Genomic DNA, 25939 nt, shown 5'->3' on the forward strand with positions numbered 1-25939 from the left:
TCACTACGAGGGCCCACAACTGATGCCACCCATTGTGTCACTGCAGAGTGGGTGTAGGTGTATTTGCAGGGTTCTTTTGTGCAGACGACTGAGAGACGTCGGCGATGTCCCTGGTTGCACCCTGGAAGGATGCGGAGGAGAGGTTGTTGAGGGCAGTGGTGACTTTGACAGCGACAGGTAAGAAGATGGTGCTCGGGCCAGCTGGGAGCAGCTCGGCATGAAGGAGGCTGCAGATGTCCATGACTATATGTTGAGTGACTCTGAGCCTCCGTGTGCACTGCTGCTCGGAGAGGTCCAGGAAGCTGAGCCTCGGTCTGTAGACCCTGTGGCGAGGGTAGTGCCTTCTGCAACACATCTCTCTCTGCCGTTGCCCTCCCTCCTGCGCAGGTGGATGTGTCACAGCACTGTGTTGTGGGGCTCCACGTGTCAGAGGTGGACGGCGTGGCCGGCGAGGCTGGTGATGCTGTTCGTCCTCCAAGGAGGTCATAACTGCAGCTACGGCGGCCCCCATCCGGAAGATGTACATTTGAGGGGGTCCACAAGGTAGGTACATGTGTCTGCACACCGGGGTTTATTGTTAGGAGGAGGGTGGTGGAGGCCAAACTTTGTCCAAAGTGACAGAGTGGCCTTCTGCAATGAGTGAGGGTCTCCCTGCCCCACCTGTCAAATGGACCTTTGCAGCTGCCACAGGCTGATGGCTGCAACACGTCCATTTGAACTGGGAGTGTTTCCCCCAGTACGGGAAACAGTCCCAGTTGTTTGGAAAATCCCACCCCTCCTAAAATATCATGTTAATCAGGTCTCTAAACGACCTGAAATACCTAAATGATTACCTTAAGTGGCACCCCGCCGGCTTTAATTGTCACTGGGAGTCCCACATGCAGGGGCTGCATATTTGCTTGATATTTTGAACTTAAATCTAAGTCTGCCACTTTTGTAAATTGGAATAAGGGGCCTGATTTTAGCAGGCCTGCGGGTTTCCGGCGGGTTGGGTTTCGGGAGCGTGGTCAACACGCTCGGTGAAATTAGTGGGTTGCCCACGCGATCGTAGCAGGCAACACACTAATAGGAATCAATTACCTGCTCCTCCGGGGTCCGCGGCGCTGGCCTGCGCGTCGGTCGGGCTGCGCATGCGCAGTACGATCTGTCAGCTGGAGGCTCTCTAGTTAAAGGGGCAGTCCTCCACTGACAGATGCTGCAACCAATGGAACAAATTGCAGCATGGAGCAGCCCAGGGGGAAGGCTGCTCCCAGTTTAATGATGCCTCACCCCAGGTATCATCAGATGGGGTGAGGAGGAGGGGGAGGACACAGATCTTCCCCCCGGCGGGCGGGAGGAAGCGGCCTGCCTCTGCCACCAAGAAGGCCTGGCTCAAGGTGGCAGAGGGGGTCACCTGCGCCACCAACATATCGCCCACCTGCATACAGTGCAGGAGGCGCTGCAATGACCGCAGTAGGTCAGCCACAGTGAGAACACGAATTCTTTCCCCTACACTCCGTCTGCCACAACACTGCCCCCACCCCACATCTCCTTCGGCACCGCCAACACTATTCTGTCACATCACCCTTCATGCCCACTCACACCCCATCCTCATCTTACCTCCACCTACTCACCTCGCCAGTACTCATCCACGCAACCCAATCCTCATACAATCTCATTGCTCCATCCCATACTCACCCTCTCGTGCATCTCTCTCACGGCCAGCCTCACTCAACCTGCCACCACCTGTGCTGCAGCCACAGGGCATGCATCACATATGTGCAGTAGGCAGGGTAAGGCAAACGTGTCGTGAGCATGAAGGGGGTGCACAAGGGTGTCTGAGGGTTTGTCATGGGTGTTACCTATATTGAATTTCAGAGCAACAAACAGCACACATTATATTGACACCACCACTGCCACGTCTCCGCGAATCCTGTCCGCTGTGTCCAATAATGCCCGCTCCTGGATATCACTATGAGGACCCACCACTGATGTCACCCATCGTGTTACTGCAGAGTAGGTGCAGGTGTATTTGCAGGGCTCGTCCGCGCAGACGACTGAGAGACATCGGCGGTGTAGCCGGCTGCACCCTGGAAGGATGCGGAGGAGAAGGTGTGGAGGGCAGTGGTGACTTTGACAGCGACAGGTAAGCAGTTGGTGCTGGGGCCAGCCAGGAGCAGCTCGGCATGAAAGAGCCTGCAGATCTCCACGACTACATGTCGAGCGAATCTGCGCCTCCCTGTGCACTGCTGCTCGGAGAGGTCCGGGGAGCTGCGCCTCGGTCTGTGGACCCTGTGGCGAGGGTAGTGCCCTCTGCGATGCATCTCTCTCTGTGGTAGCCCTCCCTCCTGCTGTGCAGGTGGGCGTGCAACAACACCGTGTTGGGGGGCTCCACGTCTCTGAGGCGGACGGCGTGGACTGCGAGGCTGCTGGGGCTGGTCATGCTGTTCGTCCTCCGAGGGTCTCCACACACCACCCATCTGGCAGGTGTTGGTCTGAGGGGTTGTGCAGGGTAGGTGGGTGGTTCCTCGGACTGGGGCTGCGGTTTTGTGTCGGTCTGTCCTCTGGCTTGGCGGGGGGTGGTGGGGGGCAGGGGTTGCCCTATGTGACGCGGTGGCCTCCTGCGTGGGTGAGGGCTCTCCCCCGTGGAGCGCACCTTGGCACCTGCCACAGGCTGCTGGCTGCAACACGCCTGGTTGGAGAGAGACTGTTTCACCCAGTGTGTGAAACTCACTGCCTTGAACCTAAAATCCCACACTTCCTCTTTTAACAGCTGCTTCAGCTCATTAACTGACCTCAACAAGCAAGGTAAGTACTCTCAAGTGGAACCCCGCTGGCTTTAATTGCCTGCGGGATTCCCACCAGCGGGGCCTGCGCATGCAGCCCCGCACGTCAGCGCGGTACCCGGAAGTGGCCGGGATTTCGTCGCGATCCGGTCACGTGACCGGATATCGGGATTTTCGGGGCCCCCCCGCTGGAAACCCGCCGGAAACCCGACGCCAAAATCGAGCCCAAGGTCTTTTGGAAGCATAGGGTAAATCCAACAGTTAAAAGCAAAAACAGACCAGCCCTGGGAATCCCCGATTTTCGCAGCCCCCCCGCCACGAACGCACCCGAGCCCTATATCTACATTTTAAGATATGGGTCAGACATTGCTATTCCATTGTATTCTTGTTTACTTTTCCATCACACAGGCAGCTCAGCATTAAGTTATCAGATACTATGGTGTGTGCACGGTTCTATTACTGGATGTATTTTGTACTTAATGTGTGATCTATGTATTCTATTTTATATCTTGTCTGACCTCTCCCCAGCAGACTCCTCTTTCTTTCTTTGGTGATATGATGTTATTGCCAAATTAATAGTTAATTATATTATATAATTTTTTTTTTTGCTTGTCCATCTCTTGTAAAATAAATTTGCTTGATATTTTGAACTTAAATCTAAGTCTGCCACTTTTGTAAATTGGAATAAGGTCTTTTGGAAGCATAGGGTAAATCCAACAGTTAAAAGCAAAAACAGACACTTTGTGCTGTTCATTTCTTGGGCACGTTCCTAGATCTCAGGGCAAGGATAGACACATTGGAAAGTTTGGGGAGTTGAAACTCGCCCATGAAAGTAATCTAAGCTACAAGAGCTGAAATTATCTCGAGGAAGGTTGGAAAAGACCCACAGACATGACACAATATACATTTTTATAAAAAGTGTGTGTATGTATTTGTATATATATATATATATATATATATTGCAAACACTAAAATGACCTCTATCGTGCTTGAAAACCTCACAGTTAAACACAACTACAAGTCCGTAAAAAAGGCAAATGAAGCACTGGGGTTCATTTCTAGAGAGATAGAATTGAAAAGCAAAGAAGTTATGTTAAACTTGTACCGAACCTTGGTCAGACCACACTTGGAGTACTGTGCACAGTTCTGGTCTCCATTTTATAGAAAGGATATAGAGACATTGGGGAGGGTGCAAAAAAGATTCACAAGGATGATACCAGAACTGAGAGGATAACCTTATCAGGAAAGGCTGAGCAGGCTGGGACTCTTTTTTTCTAGAATGGACGAATGATCTGCTCCACCAGATAACCATCATTTTTTACCCAGAGGGTGGTGGGTGTATGGAATTCGCTGCCCAAATTGATGGTAGAGGCAGGAACCCTCAACTCTTTTAAAAAGTACCTGGACCTGGACCTGCACCTAAAGTGCTGTAAGCTGCAGGCTACGGACCGGGTGCTGGAAGGTGGGATTAGAATGGGCACCTGGTTGTTCTTTGAGCTGGCGTGGACACGATGGGCCGAATAGCCCCCTTTTGTGCTATATCTTTTCTATGGTTTTATGGTTCTAAGGCTGAGGGGCAACCTGATAAAGGTCTTTAAGATAATGAAAGGGTTTGATAGGGAAGACGGAGAGAAAATGTTTCCACTTGTGTGGGAGACCAAAACTAGACGTCATAAATATAAAATAGTCGCTAATAAATCCAGTAGTGAATTTAGGAGAAACTTCTTTACCCAAAGAGTGGTAAGAATGTGGAACGCACTACCACAAGGAGTAGATGAGGCAAATAACATAGATTTATTAGCGACTATTTTATATTTATAACCTGTAGTTTTGGTCTCCCCCACAAGTGGAGACATTTTCTCTACGTCTTTCCTATCAAACCCTTTCATTATCTTAAAGACCTCTATCAGGTCACCCCTCAGCCTTAGAACCATAGAAAAGATACAGCACAGAAGGGGGCCATTCGGCCCATCGTGTCCGCGCCAGCTCGAAGAACAACCAGGTGCCCATTCTAATCCCACCTTCCAGCACCCGGTCCATAGCCCTGCAGCTTACAGCACTTTAGGTGCAGGTCCAGGTACTTTTTAAGAATTGAGGGTCCCTGCCTCTACCACCAATTTAAGGGGAAGCTGGATAAACACATGAGGGAGAAGGAAATAGAAGGGTATACTGATCGGGCTAGATGAAGTAGGGAGGGAGGAGGCTCGTGTGGAGCATAAACGTTGACGTAGACCAGTTGGGCCGAATGGCCTGTTTTTGTGCTGTAGTTTCGATGTAACTCGATGTAAGTGAAAATGTTGTTTATAGTAATACTGTGTCTGTATGTGCTCCGTCTCACTGCAGTTAATTGTTTTCTCTTTTTCATTTTTGTTTCTCCACAAATAGTTTCCACAAATAGTTGGGGGTAAATTTTCATATCCACCGGCTGGATGGTTATCTGGTGAGCAGATCATTCGTCCATTCTACATTGGGTGGGTGAACCATTGCACCAGATTACTGCCCAGGTGGTGAAGATAAAAATTACCCCCCACCCCTGCCGTTGTTTACTCTTGTGAAATTGCGCAAGCCTTATTTTGACAAAATGTAGATGACTTGTGTTTTGTTACGTTAATGTGAAACACCTTTTATAATCCTGTACACAAATAAATGACAGGGCGATCTCCAGTCCTCTATCTCATTACTGGGTCTATTAGATCTGAGATGTAAATTAGGGGCTGAATTTGGTGTCGGTTCAAGCTGTTGGATCTTATCCCTAGGATCCTGGCCACATTAAGATCGTTAGTCATGAACATACGTTCTACCATTATAAAACAGCCAAGCTTAATGAGTACAACAACTTGTTGGAACAACTTAACAGCACTAATAGATGTGTGGAACAAAGAAAGAGCTTCTTTGGTTGGCATGAAGCATTTATTAGGTGCAATTGTGCTTTGCAATTTTGGCACACAAAGGTGTTTGTTTTTTTTTAATTGCTGTGTCTGCTATTTCATGAGGTGTGAACCCATTTATTTTAGATTTTTGCACTATTCTACCACAAGGATTCTTGTGGCCTTGAAAATTGTGTTGTTTGTATCTCTTAATTTGGTGCAATTTCAGTTTCAAACTAACACCCATTCTTTTTTAAATTCCACAGACACGTATGCAAAACTCTCTCTCCTGAACTCATTTGGACAGGAGGTGTCTCGGTGCAAGACATCCATCCGGCGTGGTCAACCTAACCCGGTTTACAAGGAGACTTTCATCTTTCAAGTTGCTCTTTTCCAGCTATCTGAAGTCACATTAATGATCTCAATATACAACCGACGTAGTATGAAACGCAAGGAAATGATTGGTTGGATCTCCATGGGTCAGAACAACAGTGGTGACGAGGAGCAAAATCACTGGCTGGAGATGAAAGAATCCAAGGGTCATCAGGTCTGCAGATGGCACACATTACTGGAATCTTAAACATATTATGACTAAATAAAGAACAGCTTATTTGGCCTTTTATTCTGAATATTTTGAAGTGCTTCTTCACGGACCTGTGCAACAGACTTGTATTGTACTGCAATATTCAGATGCTTTGCTAAAATCGTTCAAGAATTTGCTTTGCAACTTAAACCAACACTGTCTGTAAAATGAACAACAGATTGCTTATCCAGCATGAGAAATTCTTACAGGGATTTAAAAGCTATTTACGTTAGTTAAGTGCCTGTGGAGGAGTGTCATTATGCCATTGTGATATAACATTAACAACAACGACAAATCAGTATTTACGATGAGCACGTAGTACAAAAAAAGCACTGTTGCTATAGATATAAGTGCATGTCACATTAACCCTTTAATTGGTCATTATTTAGTGCCACACCATGCATGCAAAAATGATCTGGCTTTTTAAACATTTTTTTCCTACAAATGAGCTTCCTTTGATGAGCAGTCTTCAGCCTATAACTTATTGACAACAAAGTCTCTTATGAATTATATAGTAAACAAAACAAACGGTACAATTTGAAGAATAAGTAAATAAAATATCCCACTCGAAATGTGTCATGGTCCAGCATATCCCAAGCAGACATTATCAAAACTAGCCTTGAAGTGGGCTAGAATGATCACAAGGTTCGAGTGCAAGGATGAGTACCCGTCACCTAAAGCAAGTTTCCATAAATTGTATGTTATTTGCAGTTGTCTCTGTCACTAAATATGAGATTTTGTTTTGAAGTTTTTGGGTGAATCAACCTTCAGAACCAGATAAACACTGTTTTCCTTGGCTTCATGGTTCACTTGAAAGCAAAATATGTCTCTCTCTCGGGATCAATATCTAGAAGAAGAGTAGCCTAAAATAAGGATGCTTCTCATTTTCTGAGCATGGACAACTGACAACTTATAAAATTACCCCTCTACATTGCACTTTTCTTCAAACCATCTGGAGAGGACAAACTGGTCTGTATAAATAAGGAAGCCGGCTATGGAAGGATTTAAATCTAACAGGGGACAGAACCCATTTAGGAAAATTTGGATGCATACAGGTTGGCTGAACACAAGTCTGTTTAGTGTGGGCTGAAAATGAAATGTCTTGAGGATGGCCTAACTTTGCACTAATATCTTTTTTCAAATGATTATTTTATTTAAAAATGGTAAATTAATGGACAAATACCATCACAAAAAGACAGTTCTACAAAGAGTTCATAGAATGTCGCAGCACAGGAACAGACCATTTCATCCATCAATTTTGCATCCGGTGTTTTTCTTTACATGAACCCTTAGTCCAATCATTCTCTTGCTCACTCCCCATACCTTATAATATTCCTCTTTTTCAAGCAACTATCTAATTCCCTTTTTAAAAAATGTATGAACTTTGCTTCAAAATAATTTTGTGGAGGAAAATTCAAGGTTCTCCACCGCAGTTTCAATGGTCGATCAGTAGAACCTCTGTGGAAATTCACCCCTCATTTTTTATTTTGTGTTTTCCTCCATTTTCTTTTTCTCCCATAACCCATCTCATTTACCAAGTATCTTGGTCACAAAGTCATTTATGAGAGAGTTTTCTGATCCAGCAATTCTTCTTACTGGTTGATCATATGACATTGTGCACAGCCAAAAACAAATTGTGTCTCTGCCTTCATGCCTCTGCTTCTCTCCAACGCTATAATTTTTGCTGTCTCCTTTTCTTTGTTTTTTTCTGTTAGTTTTCTGCTCTTTCTGTCTCTATTTCTATGTCTCTCTCTCTCTGTGCCTCTCATACAATTTCTCTTGCATTTTAATTTGTATCTTTAACCTTTTCTAAAAAAAAAGCTGACATGGTGGATCTGGAATTTCATATCTACAAACTGCTGCATCATGCATGGGTGAGAGAGAAACTTGGGGCCCGGGCCTTGGAGGTTGCAGGTGGTTGGAGCTTGGGCCTGAGCAGAGAGGCAATGGAGCCTGGGTGTAGTATGATAGCATCTGCCTCAATTACTTTACCTGATCACTTCCACTTTGGGCCATGTTAATAGCTTAATTTATTTTCTGTTACCGGGTGGGGTTACTTCTTGGCCCGAGTACTCATGCTGCAGAGCATAGTGCAATAGGAGCATGGAAATTGATTAGCAGGAACCAATTAGATGTGATTACCATGGACCAGTAGTTTATGAAATTAGTCGCATGATTTGTATGGGCAAAACAGATATGTAAGACAAGTCGGATAATAACAGGTAGGGTGTGTGTGTGACATTGCACACAGTACGTTGAAGAATATGGTAGAAGTTTGTGAGAGACGATAAAGTAAATGGATAGTGGTGAAGTGTTTTTGTTTGGTGAGCCATTCAGCATAATTACATAGTGAATATAATTTGATTCTTTTTTGGCTCAAAATTTGCAGGGGGAGGGAGAAAATTGCTGAGAAAAATTAACATAATTTTTTTAAACAGAAAAGGCAAAACAGAAGTCTTCTGCTTAGCTGTGTTAGGAAAATGTGTGCGTGTGTGTGTGAGAGTGATGGAGAGCGGGTAGCAATACTGTGCCATTAGCACCTTGACCAGTACTTTTTTGTAACTCTATAATGCAAGTGCACCTTGCTCCATCAGCCATCCTTATGAATTCCGAGTTACCCTATCATGCTCACATTGCGCACCAACATTGTAAAATTGTGCAACTATGACATGTTTTTAATAAAAAGAAAAGCCAACTATCGTATAAACAGCATGCACGATTTTATTGTGATTTGTGACTGCCTCATTTTGCACTCGTCAGCAGTGCCATTGGGTCACTTAGTGATGTAGAAATCCTATACCAGCAGTTCCCTGACATCTATCCTACAGTAATATTTCAGTGCAAAGGTGCTTATTTTTCCTAGGATCAATAAGTAATAATTCTGAGTTATTAAATTGGTCTGCTTTGCTGTATTACTAATAGATTTACATGTACGAAAGTGACAACAGAGAAGGTTATTCTGCATCTTAAATGACATTTGTGCGTACACTGGAAAGCCATACGCAGAGCAGACTGCACACTGAAGGCAGGGTAATGTCTTGCTTTAAAAGAAAAAACACTCAAACCAGCTTTAAGTCTAACAGGTAATATGTGGAGAATCTACAGATGACCCATAAATTCAGATTTAAACTAGCTAATGATTGATTAAGCTATTTAAAGGGAGACTGTTGATATTTTTGGGAAGGAATTTGAGTTCTTTGGGTTTCATGATGTCAATGGCATTTTCAAAACAGGGTTGATGATGCCCCTTTAAAATTATAGTCACAGTTGGTTGTTGTGCTGCATATGAAATAATCTCTCTTTCTCCCACTTCTTATCCTTTTTGGTTCCCCAGTGCTAGCCACCATTTTGGCCAAGACAGCAGATGTCAATCTGTACTCCGATTTCTGCGGATACTGTTTTGAAACAAGAGTATGAAAGAATGTAGGTTGACTCATTCTTTTAAATAAATTTTTGTGCTCATCAAAGTGAAGGATGTCAGTACTGGTGGAAATGGAACATTTTCTACTACAGGTATCCAGTGCCAGCATCAAGCGCTCCCGGGTTGACTATGAGCCAGATACAGTGCAAATCTCCTTGCACTCTGCCTCACCAAAGTGCAAAAACTTCGGCCCCCCCCCCCTTCCTTTCCACTGCACTTGTGTGACATTTTTTCACTTCCCTTGCCAATCCTACTTGGGCCTGTTTAAGTGACATTACCTATTAGTATCGAATTAGGGCCAGTTTTGTGCTGCAGGGCCAGGAACTGGATTGGGACTGACCTAAATCAATTTGGATGTTTTCAGCCAGCAGAGGAGACTTTCAATCCCATCTGTTTGGGCTGGATTTGAATGTAGGTCCAAGAGTTTAAAGGCCAGTATCTAACCCACCATGTTACCACTGTGTGACCCACTTTGGTTATTTTATGCTTGTTTTTCCCTCCTTGCTGTGAGGAAACACCTTACGACCTGACCACGAACCCAGAATGCACCAGTCACTGATGCAGAGTGCCCATACATCAACTGATGTGCCACTTTATAGTTATAGTCATATATCTACAATACATTGAATACACACAAAGTGTGCTTGATTAACTGTGACATAACATTTCCTGGAGTGATGCTCCCCTGTGTTGTGGGCATTATAGGTATTTCAGTAGAGCAGTAAGGGAAAAGAAATGGAGCTGAGGTTCATTAGGTAGTCAAGCCATTTACCTTTCATGTGAAAGCATTAACCGTTAGCAAATTTCAGAACTCCATAAATGGGATTAGATTTATTTCATTACTTCTCGATATGGAGCAATGTAAATTCAAGCAAAGATATATCTGCATTTTAATGCAGTCCACTTTGGGATTCTTTGGCAGCGCACCCGTTGTCATCAATATATCTTTGCAATCATTAATAAATATCTCCTATATACTGTGCTACATGTATCGGTTGTGTTTATAGTCTATTCCACATCCTTCATGCTGCTTTAATGAGCAAGATATTATTCAGACCAGAACTAGCACTTATGAAGTTATATTTTCTATTCAAATTATTGTTGTGCTTCAGAACATCTTGCTTTACATGTATTATTAGGGTAAATATAGAAATAGAATTGATGCCAAATTGTAAGTTGTAAATTGAGTAGGAATTTGAAGTTTTGTTCTTTAGAACTTAATGATGTTCATTACCTTCCATTAAAAGTTTTGTTGGTGGTCATACCTGGTGGAATTGTCAGATACCTTGTCGCACAGAGGAAGAACTGTGCAGCCTCAAGCCACACAAGCATCAGTGAGTCACCGTGGCCACTTCTGATGAGTTAATTGATTAGATAGTCGCCTTACTTGACCATCTTCCAAATGAAGCAAAGCCAAGTGTCGCAATAGATAACCACTGGTGTGCTGAATTCCAGAAAAATAAGTTCATAATAATTTACTTTAATTAAACAGGCTGATAAATGTAACATGCACTGCTGTCCCTTATCCTTGTGAATTCACAGCAAAGCTTTGATGCAGATCAGACTTGCGCTCTGACATAAATACTGAAATCAGTGGAATGAAAATCAGGTTTGTTCTTTAAGAGGTATGCAATCTGCCCCGCCGAATTATCGCCCAGGGAATGTGGTTTTATTTATTTCAAAATTCTATTGTTCTGAATTTTCCTAAAATCAATAGAACATAGTTTTACCACTATGGTGATAACATGGGAGCAATATTTTCACTCCATTGAGGATATCGTTGATATGTACAGTGTGAAAATGTTGGTGTCAGTCACATATAACATAACAATGGAGTTTCCCAGACTTGTCAACTCTGATTTCTTGGTTAATTCAGCATGTTCTGTTCTCTGCAGAAAGACTAAGTGGCTTTTAAAATTCTTGTTCTGCAATATGAAACCAGTCAATAGGTCAAACACACTTCTGATCGATTTTGACCTTTTTAGTGAACAAGAACACATAGTACTTGTCACAGTTATGCGTAGTTAATGGCTTTAGAAACAGGATTTTGACTTGCTGTGTATGCATATTAATCTTTATGCACGGACTAGTTTGTAAAATATCCATATTGCATGTATCTTGTAAATCAAATGTATTTACTTTTATATATTACAATAAAAGATATACTTTTATTGCAATTACAGTGTAAATCTTTCACAAGTCAATGATATTGTATAGAAATTGAATGAACAAAGAAGACAGCTCTTGAAGGTTCTATTACACAGTAGCACTTTGCCTGACCCTGTGGCACACCATGTCTATACAGTAATATGTTGTCCTCCTTATATTCTATGCCTGCAGTAACATGTGCCTTCTATTACCCTGTGGCACACCATGTCTATACAGTAATATGTTGCCCCTCTTATACTCTGTGCCTGCAGTAACGTGCCTTCTATTACCCTGTGGCACACCATGTCTATACAGTAATATGTTGCCCCTCTTATACTCTGTGCCTGCAGTAACGTGCCTCCTATTAGCCTGTGGCACACTGTTTCTGTACAGTAATGAGTTGTACCAACGAACAGATGAGGTTAATGTTTTAGAATAATTGATCTTTGTTGCTTGTCTTTGGAATATGAAACTGAAAGTGACCAAGTTCAGATATTCTAATTCTGAAATGATATGCAAGATACTGCATTGATATTAATGATTTAACAACCACAAATAAGCACTCAAATTAATTAATTTGACATATTAAACAGTTATAGATTTTTCTGCTAGATCTTTGATCCCATATCTTTGAACTTTTTGTGATTGGTTGCTGATCATTTCGAACACTCTTGCTGTAGTGCTGCTTGTGCTAACAGCTTTTACACATATACAATGTCGGTTTTCTTTTTCATGGTGTCAAATATCAATGCAGGGGATGCAAATTTCTGGCAATGTCCCTGAAACAGTGCACACCCTTGTCAATTTGACAAGTTAGACAAATGGCATATTATCCCAAGGGAGCATTATAACTAAAGGTCTCTTTTTAAAAACTGTTTTATAAAAAAAAAAGCAACCATTGCTGGGAAATGCAGTTACCAGGTTTAAAGCTTTTACTATTCTGTTGCTTCTGCTGTTGCCTGTTCTTATAAAAGTTGTGGGACTGCCGCAGCATCGTGTCCACTGCCGACCTTCCAACTGAACTAGCTGCTTATTTTTGCTACAAACGAACTGCTATGGGTTCTCCTGCTTCAAAAGAAAACTGCTGGCACTGTGGAGTAGATACACGCTGTGCCATCTCTACTGTTCTATATACAGCCTGTGGGCTTGCACTGAGAATTCGATATCTGCCCCCACCCCCACCCCCGTGATGCTCCACAGGTCATGTCTGTCTGTGGGAATCAGTGTAACTTGTCTTTGAAAATGGGCCTATGAAGTGGGGTTTGCATAAAGAAACTCTGGCAAGAAAATCAGGTGAATCAGCGATTGGCAGGAACGTGTCTGGCCTATATGTGACTCCAGTCCTACACCAACGTGGTTGACTCTTAACTGCCCTCTGAAGTGACCTAGCAAGCCAGTCAGTTGTATCAAACCACTACAAAGGATCACCATGTGGACTGCAGTGATTCAAGAGGAAGGCAACTTGGGTTGGGCGATAGATGAATACTTTGCATCTGTCTTCACAAAAGCGAGGGACAATGCAGACATTGTAGTTAAGGAGGAGGAGTGTGATATATTGGATTGGATAAACTTAGTGAGACAGGAAGTATTAAGGGGATTAGTATCTTTGAAAATAGATAAATCACCAGGCCTGGATGAAATGTATCCCAGGCTGTTAAAAGAAGCAAAGATGGAAATAGCGGAGGCTCTGACCATCATTTTCAAATCCTCACTGGATACAGGCGTGATGCCGGAGGTTTGGAGGACTGCCAACGTTGTACCATTGTTTAAAAAGGGAGTGAGGGATAGACCGAGTAATTATAGGCCAGTCAGTCTAACCTCGGTGTTGGGCAAGTTATTGGAATCAATTCTGAGGGACAAGATAAACCGTCACTCAGAAAGGCACAGACTAATCAAGGACAGTCAGCAAGGATTTGTTATGAGAAGATCGTGTCTGACGTAGGTAACAAGGAGGGTCGTGCGTTTGATGTAGTGCACATGAATTTTAGCAAGATTTTCGACAAAGTCCCACACGGCAGACTGGTCAAAAAAGTACAAGCCCATGGGATCCAAGGGAGAGTGGCAAGTTGGATCCAAAATTGGCTCAGTGGCAGGAAGCAAAGGGTAACGGTGACGGGTGTTTTTGTGACTGGAAGGCTGTTTCCAGTGTGGTTCCGCAGGGCTCAGTCCTAGATCCCTTGCTTTTTGTGATATATTAATGATTTGGACTTAAATGTAGGGGGCATGATTAAGAAGTTTGCAGATGATATAAAAATTGGCTGTGTGGTTGATAGTGAGGAGGAAAGCTGTAGACTGAGGAAGGATATTAATGGACTGGTCAGGTGGGTAGAAAAGTGGCAAATGGAAGGCAATCCAGAGAAGTGTGAGGTAATGCATTTGGGGAGATCAAACAAGGCAAGGGAGTACACAGTAAATGGGAGGATACTGAGAGGTGTAGAGGAAGTGAGGGACCTTGGAGTGCATAACCACAGATCCCTGAAGGTAGCAGGACAGATAGATAAGGTGGTTAAGAAGGCATATGGAACACTTTCCTTTATTAGCCGAGGCATAGAATATAAGAGCAGGGAGGTTATGCTGGAACTGTATAAAACACTGGCTAGGCCACAGCTTGAGTACTGCATACAGTTCTGGTCACCACATTATAGGAAGGATGTAATTGCACTAGAGAGGGTACAGAGGAGATTTACGAGGATGTTGCCAGGACTGGAGAATTCTAGCTATGAGGAAAGATTGGATAGGCTGGGATTGTTCTCTTTGGGAGGAGGCTGAGGGGTGATTTAATTGAGGTGTACAAAATTATGAGGGGCCTAAATAGAGTGGATAGGAAGGATCGATTTCTCTTAGCAGAGAGGTCAATAACCAGGGAGCATAGATTTAAAGTGATTGGTAGAAGGATTAGAGGGGTGCTGAAGAAAAATCTTTTCACCCAGAGGGTGGTGGGGGTCTGAAACTCACTGCCTGAAAGGGTGGTAGAGGCAGAAACCCTCAACTCATTTAAAAAGTACCTGATGTGCACCTGAAGTGCCGTGACCTACAAGGCTACGGACCAAGTGCTGGAAAGTGGGATTAGGCTGAGTGACTCAATTTCGGCTGACGCGGACGCAATGGGCTGAATGGCCTCCTCCTGTGCCGTAAATGTTCTATAATTCTATGATAGATGCCAGCTGTGCCAGTGATGCCCGCATGCCAAGATTGAATAAAAGAAAACAAAACTGGTTGTAACAAGTGGAAGAGGTCCGGAGAAAACTGATGGGGCTAGCTAGCCACCTAACATCGGATAGCTCAGGCCAAAGGTTAAGTGGGTGAACCCATTGAAACATGATGGAGAGGAAGGGGATAGCCGAGAACACTGGAATGTCATTGTGAGACCCTGAGATAAGCAGCTCCTGTGGGAGTACATGAATGTTTGAAAATAAGAGTTAGTGGGTTTCATGATTAAATAATTCAAAATGCCTTAAAATTTAAAGCGTAGAATCAGAAGTTGGCTTCTCCTGATAGGCCATGTAAAGTTTACGCTGTCATTTTCCACCACTGTTTATTTTCCTCTGGAAATTAAATAGAGTACGAACTTCCATTTGCCTTCTAATGCCTTATTATGTCCTCAGAACTCCCAAACCAATTCACATCTGCCACTTTTTGGGATCACTGACTATGGCGCCACTACTACTATTGAGCTAACCTTAGCTCTCAAGGGGTTAGATTCACAGGACAGCAAGGCTGAGAGATATAGGTCAAGATTCAACCAGGATATCTGAACCAGCATGTTGGAGACAACAAAAGACAGTTTAACATTTTAGTGATCAGTCACACTCATTGCTGCTGCAACAACTCCATTCATTTGAACTCAGCAGGGGTCATTGCCAAGTTAGGCTGGCGAATAGTCAGTTTGATTAAAAGCGGACCCTTTTTAAATGCAGAAGGCTGCAAGGACAGTCAAATTTCGCCAAAGGAAAAGCCGTGAGGACCTTTGTTGAGGTGATGAGTTTAGAAATGCTGTAGGATACTTAGAAGATATCAGGAGTAATTTTGGACTTTGCCGCCTGGGTGGTAACCTGGACAATCAGGTTGCCTGCCAGTTGTAGAACCCACCCTATTTTTGTTCCATTCGTATCAATGAAATGAAAATCCGGTGGGTTCTATATAGGATAGATGATCTGCTCCGCCAGGGTACCGCCCAGGCACCAAAGTTGAAATTACCCTCAACTGATGACCCACTGATGTGGGGAAGTGTAGCATATTCTTTATTTTGTATCATTATGCAAAGATAAGTTGTACCAATTGAACTAAGTGAACCTATTCATAAATGTTGCTCCGTATGTTCACTTGTCGTACATGTGCGCGGAGGCTGCACACTGGAGTGCATGCACAGAGGTTGTGGGACCATTTCCTCCCCTCACTGGACTGGCATATGGGGGATGATTTTAAACCCCAAGAACGGGTGGGTTGGGGGGCAGGTGGGAGTTGAAAATAGTTGTTTTTTTGGGTCGCAACTGCAAAATTTTCGGACTTTGCATTCCCAGTGGGAAGCCTGTACTTTTACACGTCCAAGTTAAACCCGGAAATAAAGCCGGGTTGCGGTCGCGACCCAAAAAACAACTATTTTCAACTCCCATCCGCCCCCCCATCCACCTGTTCTTGGGGGTTAAAATCACCCCCATGGTGACAGGTAAGGAAATTAACACTTATTTCCGGCTTCTGGATTCTAGATTAGATGTTGGGATTGATGTTTCGTAGCATTCTCTGGGAATAATTCTTTCTCCACTTCTGGAAATAAAGGGACCTATTTGCTGTTACGATGTAATCAGGGCCTTACTGAATGAGCAGTCCCTAAACCTTTCCACCTCTCTATCTCTCTCTCTTCCTTCAAGACACTCCTTAAAACCTACTTTCTCGACCAAGCTTTCGGTCACCTGTCCTAACATCTCCTTATAATCGCTCCTGTGAAGCGCCTTGGGATGTTTTACTACATTAAATGGGGTATATAAATGCAAGTTGTTGTTGTAATTCTTCATTGAAGTCAATGGAAACGAAAATCAGGAGAGATGTATAACGGGTGGCCTATCCGATATCACCCATTCAACACTATTGCTAAAAGTTATAATGACCCCCTTGGATTTTGATTGTCACAGAAAGACATAATAAAATGCAGAATGTGACCCCCAAAACACTAAATTCTGAAATCCCATATAATAAAAAAAGGAATTCAACTTAGTTATTCATCTTAAAGCAGTTGCGTTGGTCATAAGTCTATATTTAGGACTATTTTCTGAGTTGTTAGTTGTTTTTTTAGTTGTCAGGTCTTTGAGGATATGTCAGCTTTTTTTGAAGTCTTTGTGAGTTTTCTAGGTTGGCATGTATGCTCATCATTTAGTCATTGTTTATTTTCATGCTGCTAAAAATAATAAACAAAGGAAAATCTACCCCTTAGTATGATGTTACGGGCTGCTTTGCATTTGTCTTAACACCACTTGTAAATTTGCAGAATGCAGTTAGTATCCGTCAACCCCAAGTTACATGAAATGCTCACAAGAGTTAAGGCATGTGGGCACTCTACATGAACTGGTGTGTAGGTGGTGGCTGTTAACTGCCTGGCATTAACGGGGCAGTTAGCTCACTGACCACACAACAATAGATTCCATAATATTTGTGCAAAATCGTTCCAACATTCCACGACAATTTCATAACTAGATATTTTTGATTTCCCTTCACCCCAACCTCTGGACACATTTTACTCAAATTTTTAAAAATATGTTTCTCCCACTATTCCTAGTTTTGTATGGTTTGGAATATGATGATTCCCATTATCACCATCAAACATACCTCCTGCTCAGTTGAGAGGTGTACTTCTGGGAAGCACAAATTATCTTGCCAGTTTTTCCTCCTTCCTAAGGGGAGTACTATGCTGCTGTGTAATATTCCATCTAGAGGCCAAATGGAAAATAGACTAAGTCTGTTAATAGGCTGAAAATAGACTAAGGCTCATTGAGACTTCATATCAATCTCAAATCCTTGCAGATACCCTCAGTTTACAGTTTGGATAGGCAGCCATTTTGCATTCTATGATTTTTAAATTGTTTGCTTTCATTTTCTTTTAATGTGATATTCAATTTTTGTCTTCACTATTTATCATTGCCTTAAAAGGATTAGATTCTGTTCATGTGGATAGGTTATTTGGGCTAGATAGACAGAGGTGAATTAGGGAGCATCAGTACAGTTTACAAAAGCATAGAGTCAGGATAGATGCCAGAACGTGCTTTTTGCAGAGAGTTCACAGCTTCTGGAAGAAGTTGTTGGTACGTACAGTGAGTGTGGAGTTGCTGCAGGCATTCAAAACGGAGCTGGATGAGTTCCTGCAAATGGAAGACATCTCAAGATATAGCAGGTTCGTGGGTTGATAGGGACAGTGGTGCCAGTCACTGTGTTCTCGTGAAGATTGCTGGATTGCCTTCAGGGGTTCAGTGATTTCCCAGAGTTTCTCCTAAATTGGCCTAAATTTGCATCCAGGAGATTGTGTGGCTCTGGGGTGGGGAATGGGTTCAGCGATGTGAGCAGCTGCAGCATGTGGAGCGGGACAGGCTTGATGGACCAGCTGGCCTTTTCCTGTCTTTTTCAATACGCTTTGTATGTTTGATCTGATGAATTTTAGGTCAGCAGGTGGAATTTACCACCAATCTTTCAATTTTCAATTGTTTTTCAAGATAGTTGTGATAATGTCAGCCAGTGCCCCTCAGCACTAACTACCAAGTTCTTTTGGTTTTTTCATCAAAATTGCACGGTATTCTCTTCCAACAGTGGCCTCGTGTCCTCAAAGGATCACCAGTATCCTTTACACTGCTTTTGAGATGGATTATAAGAGAGTTATTATGGTCCTTTCTACTCAGCCTTGCATGCACGTACTTAAATGCAGCCTTCCATGGCTTCCCATCCTTTCCTTTCTGCTGCTAGTGTTCATATGAAATGGAACTAAGCGGATAGCTCGTTCAGAGCCTCCTCTGAATGGCCTCCTCCTGTGCTGTTAAATTCTACATTTCTAGCATAAATTTTGCTAGACATAGTTATATATTACAACCTGGTGATTACTGGCAATAGTAGAGAGTATCAAATGCAGCCCATAGGGATGGGATAATATTGTTGGAAGGTTCTGCACCTTCCTCTCCCACACACACAGATCCAAAATGGCTGCACTCTCAGAAGATTAAAGAACTCTCTTTTCATTTTGCAAAGTATTTACAAGGACATCACCACAGCAATTTCTGCAATACCTTGTATTACACCCAGAAAGATTATTGTATTGTGTCCTACAACCTGTAAGTGAAATCAGCCAATGGTTCATTGTGCTTGGCAGTAAAAACATGAATATGGAAGAAAAATTATATCCTTGTGTCACAGTTGCAAACTTGTATGTTTCAGCTGAATTAGTAATTATATATGAGTGGAAAATGGGAAGTCATTTGGTTTACTTGAATTCTACACACAGATGCATTTATATCAAGCTGAGTGTATTTAGCGAATCCATAATTTTCTATTTGTTCAAATATGAGTCATCACTGGTATGATAACAGAATTTCTATTTGTAGCAAATGCTTACATTGTAGCTATGGTAAAATCTATCAACCTTGTCACCACTTACAGTGTCTCATCTCAGGTACAACTGTACATCAAAGGACCACACACTTTAATTACAGTTTTGAATTGTGTTTTATCTACGATAAATAGAACAGTTATGATGTTTTTTCAAGTAAACCTATGATTGTATCTGGCTCTGTAAGAAAATAATCATTCGGCAGCCCTGTGCATGCACCCACTTTCACAGCAGCAGCCGTGAAATGTGTCAGACACTCTGTAAACACTGAGCAGTTAACTGAAAGACAACATGGTATGAAACCCTTGCAAGCTTGTAAACATACAGGCAAATTGCACCAGTCTTTATGAAAATGTTTAATTAAAAAAAGTGAAACTCTTCCCTAGTTGTATTAAATCTTCGAAATGATTTCTTGCCTACCCCAGTAAGGATTCTCCAGTTTTCATTTTTCAGAAATGCATTTGCCATAATTATCAGTCAATATCATTTTGATCATTTCTTGTTCATTTGTTTTGAATTTTGATTTCCTCATTTGGTTTATTGCCACAATTAACATAGAAATTCTTTATTAGTTTGCGTGTGGTGGCACAGTGGAGCCATTTTTGAAAAGTCTTGTGAGAATGGGCCAGATTTTGCTGTAGCAGGACATCTAGTGGCATTGGCCATTAGCTAAACATTTTCCTGCACCCTTCAGCTCTAAAGTATTTTGCCCACTAAGTTGCTGAAAGTGCGAGCTGATAACTGCGCAGTGAGGACAACAGGGCATCTGGGACCTTGGTGAATGACGGAACCAATGAGATTTTTAAGGGTTGAGAAATAAACAGATGAAGGACTGAGAAAGAGGGTGAGTTAGAATGGGTGAATTCAATGTCAAATCAGGTACAGAAGGAGAAATAAAGAGAGGGAAAGAAAGATTGGTTTAAGAGAAAGAGGTGAAAAGAGGCAGAAAGGAAAAGTAAGAAAAAAATGTTAAAATTTAAAATTTGACATTTTTAAAATCTTCAACAACAATTCACTACACAAAGGACTGAGACCCCCACACTTTTAATTGTTCACTTTCTGAATGGCAATCATTAACAATTATCACATCATTAAATGGGTACTTACACTATTAATTACTAGACTTAACTTTATGAGGCGAGTTTAATGGGCAATTAATGTGCAAATGCAGCAACTTCATGAAACTCACGGGGAGGTTAAGTGCGAGATGCCGTTTTCGTGAAGCTAACAGCTGAGCGGCGCAAATCGTCTAGCAACTTATGACAATTTGCAATTTATGGGGTATCTCTTCCTCACCACAAGTTGCTGATTTTCACATTAATAATGGCGTGCGTAGTTCACATGCCGTTAATTTTCAGCAAATTCCGGCCCATTATATCCATCATCTTTCAAAACGCTTGAAGCAGGGAGGAAGGCTTCTCAATGTGTCAGAAAAAGTGTTGAAAAGTAAATTGAAATGAGGAGCGGGCATTTACCAAGGAGCAGCTCACGTACTAGGTTGTTTTGTGAAGGTGAGGCAGTAGCAATGTTGCTACTTGATTTCTTGAGTGTCAAGTAGAAGCAATAACAATTTGAATCCTAAATGTTAACATTGGCCAACTAGACCAAGACCAGTATAATTAGCTACTGACCAATAAAACCATGGGAATGTGGCTGGCCCAATGGACCAGTGAATGTATTACAACACATGCTCACTGTATTGTGCTTCCACATCAGGAAGCTTCTTTATTGAGCTATTTACTGACTTATTTTCAATAAGCACTAATGTGCATAAAATAAACAATAGATATTTTTATAGTTATTATTATGTTAGGGAGCCATTGGCTTTTGCTACAGAGCGGTGGTTTCTGTCAGATACTGACCTGCTCTTCAATGGTTCTGGAGCATTACTTTTAAGTACTGGAGATCCTGAAAGGAATAAGTGCCTGTATCAGATGAGTCCAAATTTACTTTTTTTCCCGTAAGACACTTTTGCTGGGGAAGAAGCCACAGAACGCATAGGCCTCAATGTCATCTTAACAATTGAGTAAAGTGGGCAAGGAGCTGGAGGCCACTTTGCAGACCAACAAGGAAAGTAGAAAAATAAAGAGATTGGATGCAGAATGGCAACAAGGGGCTGGACATACCACAAGGGAAAGCAACAAGATGGAAAGGCGAGGAAGTAGAGTGCTAACACTGGGAGAAGCATTGGAGAGGGAGAGAAGAGGCAGATGCTTGGGAAAGCTGGAGTACTGGCTTGAGAAATCATGTAAGATTTTCTGTGATAATATCATGATCATATACACATTACAGTTTACAATGACTTATGAGTCATCCTTTGTATTTATAGCCTAGAAACATGATAATAGCTACTTGAGTGGATACATGGACATAAATATATGGAGGGGAAAAAAACTCTCCAACTTTCATTAGTGATGCCCTCTAAATTGTAGTGTCATTAAGACTGGTGCATCACTTTACCCATGGAAACCAGAGGGTAAATTTTAACTTCCAGCTGGGAAAGGAGCGGGGGGGAGGATTTTTGTGTGCAAAACCTGAAAGGTAACTGGGCGGGTTGCAATCTGCGATCTGTGATTGTTACATTAATAAGGACATTGGGGGACTGGGAAAGAGATTGGGGGCCAGGGAGGAGATCGGGAGGCCGGAAAGAACATCAGAGGGCCGGGGAGGAGGTTGGGGGGCTGGGAAGGAGATCGGGTGGCCGGGGAGGAGGTTGGGGGGCCGGGAAGGAGATTGAGGGGCTGAGAAGAAGATCAGGGGCCGGGGAGGAGATCGGGGGGCCGGGGAGGAGATCGGGGGGCTGGGGCAGAGATTGGGGGGCTGGGTAGGAGATTGGGGGCTGGGATGATCGGGGGGCCGGGTATGAGGTTGGGGGGCTGGGAATAAGGTTGGGGAGCCGGGAACAAAATTGGAGGTCGCTGGAGGTCAGGTAAAGAGTTGGAGGTAGGTAGGAGTCCACCATGGGGGAGGGGAGTTCACCATTGGGGGAATGGTCCACCAACAGGGGTGGGGGGGGGGTCAACCAATTGCGGAGGTCCTGACACACCAGGTGAGCTTGTTGGGCCTGGATGAAGCACTCCTGCTTCTTTGGGCCCACAAGCAGTGGACTAAAGGCACTCACCTCATGGATCCGGCCCTTCCCGCCTGCTTTCACCTGATGTGAATGAGAAGTGACGAGGTTGAGAAACGATGATCAGCCATAACCTTGTCGAATGGCAGAACAGGCTCGAGGGGCCATGTGACCTACTCCTGCTCCTATTTCTTATGTTTTTATGGAAACCCGAACAGGTATGGTTAAATTCATTTTAATGTTCCGTAACGCAAAATATTAAGTATCTCATGTATCTCAAAGAAGTACATTGCCCTTTTAAGTATCTGCCCATTGGCTTTAAATGAGGGCGGGACATCCTGGTGTCTGCTGTCCACACATTGACAAACCTGCCTTGGTTAAACACAGAAGTTGGCCCATTGGAGCAGGGATGTGGTCCCTCTCTGAAAAGCTGTTATTTTAACTTCCCACTTGCCCCCAACCCACCCATTCTTGGGAGTTAAAATTTACCCCCAGGATTCTGGGTTTAGTGCTCAGTGCTGTTATGACACTGAGTCAGCCATTGCTCTGTTGTGCATTTGCAAACTTACTCCAAAAAAGTGCATACTGGTAACACATAATAGGTCTGTCAGCATGTGTATTGGCCTGGGCCCTACTTTAAAATGTATTTTGTTATGCTTTACACCATTGCTAATGACGCAGGGTCCATGTGTTGCATATATTGAAGGTAAAGACACAGCCGTGACATAAGGAGATGCACATGGGGGGTTGCTGACATTTTTTTGTAATAGGGCATTTTTACAACCCAAATTATATTCTCATAGACCATCCTAACAAAAAGAAACGTTGCTGATTTATTGGACACCAGCCTCCTTGAAATGTGGCCGGGATGTAGGGTTAAGTGAAGAGAGGTGGGAGGAGGCTCGTGTGGAGCTTAAACTCTGACACAGACCAATTGGGCAGAATGGCCTGTTTCAGTGCTGTGAATTCTATGTAATTCTATACGTGGGTTACAAGTAACTTATTAAGTAGCCCACATTGTTCCGTTTGACGGATTGTAGTTGTGTTGCAGCAAAAAAAAACATCTTAATAGGCTCAGATTGTATTCTTTATAAGTGTCCAACCGCAGTAAAATAAAAAAAGGGATTGGATGCACGCCAGTGTTTCCCTCCGTTGCTTTCTTATCTCCCCATTCCCCATAGATTTGAATGGGTGAAAGAGGAGCTGAACTCAGCTCGGTCGGAACGGGGTCTGTACCTGAGATACCGAGAGCGTCAATAAGCTCCTAGCAACTCGCCTGGAAACAGACAATCTCTGCTCGCCATTGGGCCAATCGGCGGGGACGCTGCGGTGTGATGTGAGTTTCATGCTTCTCTTCATTAAAGAGATTGTCGCTCAAAAAGCCAAGGCGGAGATCGGCCGTGTGGACATTTCCTCGGGGCACACCTCAGGAGGAGGAGGAGAGGACCTGGCTTCAAGAAGCAACTTGGCGGGGCCAGGAAAAGCTTTGGATCTCATTCGTCCGGGGAGGTCCAACCCGAAGGTCCGCTTCCACCTGGGGATCAACCCGCTCATCTCATGGGATCAAGCCTTCTTATTGGCAAGGTAATTCTTAACCAGTTCAATAGTTACCCCCGCTTGAACGAGCAGGTGATCTCAGAAAGCTACACTCGGAAAAGTTACACAGTCTTCCAGTTAGCATTACTGAAAACAGCTCGATTCCACACCGGGTCCAATGGTGTCTTTCCCCCAGTCCCTTTTTAATTTTATCAGTTAAGTTTCTCCATATCTACAAGTGGGATCGCTGGGGATTTCAGAACTCGGACCATGTAACAGGATTAGATTGCGATTGCGAGATTTGATTTCAGTTATCCCTCTCAGGGTCAGTTCGCCGCCTGATAGGAGTCAACTCTATTCGTGTTGAAATAGTTTCCAGCCTTGGACTAATTTCAATCTCTGCTCTTTCATGCTACCGTCCATCTCACCGATCTTTTGAGTCTCGGACAGTAAGTGGTGCTCAATGAAAACGCGTGACTATGACAGTTTTTTTGTTGATCCCTTCGTTTGTAAACCGGCAGAGACCTAACTTTGGAAAGGGTGAAATTCAGAGACCTTCCAATTTCAAAGATAATTTCATTATGTAACTGTTAAAAAAAAAAATATCGATTTGAGTCTCGGGGTATACTGCTTGTTTTAATGCAATGTGGCTTTTGATCAAAGCAGGAGTGCAGTTTAATTCACACACTTCAGTTTTACATATATTTAAGCTAGATTGCTCACACAGAGCATTGTAACACTACACATTCTGATCCATTTTCTCATTTTATAAAATAAGAGGGGCGAACCTTTTACGGGTTTTTTTTAAAGGGGGATGATTTTGATCAATCTTTATTCTCGGATGCGATTCTGATATGATTATTTATATTTTCTTAATTTCTCGTTCGTAACTGCTTTTATCGTAGTTTATTCGTTTAAAGCCTTGTACTATTTGCATTAGAACTTGGTTCCAGGTTTTGATTACATATCAGACGCATAATCTTATTTAGCGAACATTAGCCTTCTGGTCAATTAGAAGTCCATCAACTGCACTCAGTAAAATACACAAATGAACCAATCCCGTTAAAAAACTAACAAGGAAAAGTAATTGGTGCACTTGTATACATGGATCCAGGAGTGAGTCTGCAAGCTGGAGGCGAGGTAATAGAATCCACTCAGCCCAGAGGTTACCTAGCAGCCTTGAGCTTGGAGATCACGTCATGGTATCCATTCACCCAAGCTATATCCGAGAGCCTCTGAACTGGGAGACTAGTTACTGCTCCTATAATGTAGCCCGGTACCTAGTACCCTCCAAGCTAAGAGATCAAGTAATGGGACTCACCGTTTGACCATTACCTATCAGATTCTGATCCTAGACACCAGGTAATGTCCAGGGATCTGAAGACCAAAATATTGGAATTCATCAAGTCCAGCCTCTATTTGTTGGCTCAACATCATATAATGGAATCAATCCATGACTTTGTCAAGTGATAGCTAGCCTGTTCACTCTTTACTTGTGAGCCTGGAGTTGATCAGTTGGTGAAATATTTTCAGTCCAGCTTTGACTAGCTGATTTTGTGGGTGTGAGATGAGGAAGGGTAGACATATTTCATCACAGAAACAAAGACAAATTTCTGGCATTAGATTTTAAAATCGGTATCAATGGCTACTGTCTTTCAGTTTCCAAAGGGAGCTGAGAAAATGATAGCAACCTCAAATATTAAAAGAAAATAGGAAATTATACCTGCTTCATTGTGCAGGTATAATTTCCATTCCAGAAAGCATGAGAAAAGCAAATATGATTAATCTGAAGTCTATGTAATTGTACCACCTGCATTGAATCCTAGGCCAAAGGAGCAGGTGAGACCTAAGATCACATGCATTTATGTTAGTGCATGTGATCCACACTAGCAAAATCCTGGAGGCTCGTATCAACAGCATAGGAGTGCCTGGCTGCTGCTTAAGTTCAAGCTCACTGACTCCTGATG

At 43.0% G+C, this 25939-nt stretch overlaps 1 protein-coding gene across 2 annotated transcripts in view; it reads left to right on the plus strand.

Moving 5' to 3' along the window:
* The window catches only part of syt16 (synaptotagmin XVI), a 155873-nt gene extending 146951 nt beyond the window's left edge, over positions 1-8922 (plus strand). For both annotated transcript variants that reach the window (XM_067991915.1, XM_067991917.1), the window contains one exon: positions 5899-8922. In XM_067991915.1, coding sequence (XP_067848016.1) covers positions 5899-6212 — 314 coding nt within the window. In that variant the 3' untranslated portion in view covers positions 6213-8922. The remainder of the gene's footprint in view (positions 1-5898) is intronic.
* The last annotated feature ends 17017 nt before the right edge of the window (positions 8923-25939 follow it).

Source organism: Heptranchias perlo, chromosome 10, assembly GCF_035084215.1.
Source record: "Heptranchias perlo isolate sHepPer1 chromosome 10, sHepPer1.hap1, whole genome shotgun sequence".
NCBI classification, from domain to species: domain Eukaryota; kingdom Metazoa; phylum Chordata; class Chondrichthyes; order Hexanchiformes; family Hexanchidae; genus Heptranchias; species Heptranchias perlo.